General features: G+C 33.3%; 1 protein-coding gene across 1 annotated transcript; it reads right to left on the bottom strand.

Annotated features, from left to right (window-relative positions):
* Positions 1-726: 726 nt before the first annotated feature.
* On the bottom strand, positions 727-2314 carry LOC133832673 (uncharacterized). Its single transcript, XM_062262985.1, has 3 exons — positions 2301-2314; positions 2175-2232; positions 727-1863 (listed from the first exon to the last, which is right to left on the bottom strand). The coding sequence occupies exons 1-3, from the start codon at positions 2312-2314 to the stop codon at positions 727-729; spliced, it is 1209 nt and encodes a 402-aa protein (XP_062118969.1).
* Positions 2315-3286: the final 972 nt, after the last annotated feature.

Here is a 3286-nt window from a genome sequence, read left to right as displayed (position 1 = left end):
TTAGGATTATATTAATTTCATGACAGGTTGATAATGCAATTACAGAGCACATATAATCCAAAAACGTAGAAAATGCAGTACTTTCTCAAAACTTTTTTAATTAATATCATAAAAACTAAGAAAAGAATTAATGGACACCATGGTGCTTAAATATCTCACATACACATCACTTTGAGTAAATGAATAGTTTAGCTCAATAGTTTGCCATTATGTTTGTGTGTGTGTATGTATATAAGCAAACCATAATGACATGGCCACTCTGAGCATATAACCATTGAATTCATCACTTTAATTTTTTGTCTACTGTTTTTGTCCATATAAATTGGCATAAAACAATTCAGTAAATGTTAGAGTCAGCACACTTGGAGCAAGCCAATGAAACCAATATATAATTAAGCAGCAGCACAAAAGAGAATATAGGTATATAACTAAGTTAGACTGAAACCAAATAAATTTAGGATGTTTATAACTAAGTGAGAGGTAACAAATAAAACCACTAACTAGATGAATCAATAGCACTAAGAAGAAATAGAAGAAAGGTTAGTCATAATATACCACAGATAGTACCTAGTCTCAATTGCACCACATACCACAGAAGAAAGGTTAGAATTTTTTTTTTTTTTTGATCAAGAAGAAAGGAAGCTTCATTGAACAAGAGAACAAACAAATTACAAACAAACTTCAGCTACAAAAGCTGAACCGAAAAAAGTTGGTCAAACCAGACAGCTAATTACAAAGGAGATACTGAATATACATTTGATCTTTAGCTGTTCTATATCTGTTAGAAGCTAAGTAAATTCTATGTTTAGTAATGAATTTGATATCCTGAACCATCTTCCAAACAGAAGAGGAAAAGCCTTCAAAATAACATCTATTTCTATTGGTCCATATACTATAAATTGTAGCTGCAAACACCATGGAGACAATATTGGCCTTGGTACCGTTCCTAGCTCTAGAGAGCCAAACCAGCCAGCCTTTATAATCCAAAGGCCAAGCTGCAAAACTCAGCCAAATAAACAGCAGCTGAGCCAGCCTAGCAGACAAGTGACAGTCAAAGAACAGGTGGCCGTGAGTCTCAAGGAAGCCATCACAAACCGGGCAATTCAGAGAAACCAAAGGGATATGCAGCCTATTGAGGTTATCCCTAGTCAGTAACTGAGAGTGAATCACTTGCCATAACATGAACCTGTGTTTAGGGAGAATAAATCTGCTCCAAACTATCCGAAAATACTCATCCTTTTGTTGAATTAGGAGACTATTATATAACTTCGATGACAGGAACTTTCCCTTCATACCAGCAGCTGAAATGGCAGCAAAATTGAAATGCTTCTTTAGATGGTAAAGCTTCCTCCAATACCAACTACAGTCCCCCTTTAAATCATAATTCCAAAAGCTTGTATCTTTCAAATAAATGGAATTAATCCACTTAACCCAAAGTAAGTCAGGTTTGAAAGCTAAGGCCCAAATATACTTGGCCAACACAGATCGGTTCCAAAGAGAACCCTCTCGAAACCCCACTCCACCATATGCTTTGGGAAGGCAAACTTTTTGCCAGGAAGGGAGATGCAATTTGCTTCTCTGCCCAGAAACTCCCCACAGAAACCCTCTACTAAGCTTTTCAACTTCCTTGACCACACTTTGAGACAGAATGAATATAGACATCCAGTAGTTGCGAAGCCCAAGCAGAACAGAGTTTATGAGCTGAATCCTGCCAGCAAAAGAGAGGTGCCTACTAGCCCAAGTCTGAATTTTCAATCTAAATTTCTGAATGAAAGTCTCGCAATCAGTATGATTCCATTTGGTAGGCCTCAAAGGAATCCCTAGATATCTAAGGGGAAAAGAACCCACAGCTAGATTAATTTCCTGAGAAATAAGAATTCAGAAATTTTAATTATTAATAATGTTTCAGAAAATGGGTTTTGTTTTATATCTGTTTCTTTACTTATTATTATTGGGTCAATAATTTGTTTAAGTTCAGTACTTCACTGAATCACTGATCAGTCTTTCTGAAAAAGAAAGCAGATTTTCATGTTGCTCTTACAAGTAAATATGAATCAAATAATAATCTCATGAAAATTTCTACATATTTACTTATTCTATTAGACCATATATGAATGAAGAAACAACTTAAGTAACCTTAATTTTTATTTGCTCTTCTTGTCTTTAATAAACACTATTGCTGTCTTGTGCCAGCAAAATAGTACAAAATGCCCCATAACAGACCAATTGCAACTGAAATTGTGAAAGGCAAAAAAAAAAACATAAGTTTATAGCCTCTGCATTTGCTTATAGTAGGAAACCTCTGCATCTGCATTTAGTATATTGTTTCATACTGAAGTCACTGAACCATGAATGGCTCATATCATTGATGTTTCATTTCATTTCCATGTATAAATGAGAATACAACTCTTCTTTTTCCTGTGCTTATATCAGTGTTTGGTTGTTCTACTAAAAGTTCTCTGTCATTGTTAATTATAAAGTTCCAGAATTTTGATAATGATTGTAAAACTAGTCTCAAAAACAATAAAAAATGGATATAAATCTTTTGCAAAGTAAAAGAGAAATCACATCTGTAAAAACGAGCTTGTGTGAGACTAAATATGCTGATATGTATGTTGAGTCTACTTTGCTAAAGTTTATTTTAAGATTTTGGTATCAATATCAACTTTGACGAAGTGGGTGAGTTCAAATAATAAAAAAATGCAGGGGTCAAAACATGAGATTCTCAATAGTGTGCGAGTTATTAATACATCTGCTCATCAGTTTTTTCTAAGGCTTATTGGTAGCAGTAATAACACTCCCATGAAATGTTGCAGAGCCTAATTTCCTCATTAAACTTGGATTCTCGCAGGTAAAACCACAATGATAAAACTTGAATACTAATAAAACAGTCCCAACATGGACAAATTACTCATCTAGTTAATTTTCATAACAATGATCAAAGTTACATATGAACAAACATGGAAAGCCACAAGGTTTCTTTTTTAAAAGAAGGATTAATAAAGAAATAATATAAGATAAAACCACTGTTGTTACATTTATTTGATATTCCAACTTTTATTTTTGGTTGTTTGAGCTTGCTTGCCATGTTGTTTAGTTTGTTAGTTTATCATACATGCTTGTTTAATATCTATTGACAAATTTTAATTTTGTATTAATCTTTTAAGTATTGATTATATTCTTTAGGTTGGGGATCGAATTGGCAAGGAACATTGCAAAGGTAATTTGCAAGAGGTACGAAATTTGTTCTTTTAACTCTTATTATTAATATCTTTAAAATGTTAGA

This window comes from Humulus lupulus, chromosome 4 (genome assembly GCF_963169125.1).
Source record: "Humulus lupulus chromosome 4, drHumLupu1.1, whole genome shotgun sequence".
Classification (NCBI taxonomy): Eukaryota; Viridiplantae; Streptophyta; class Magnoliopsida; order Rosales; family Cannabaceae; genus Humulus; species Humulus lupulus.
Note: the sequence above shows the minus strand (reverse complement) of the source record. Positions and strands in the feature narration are given on the sequence as shown.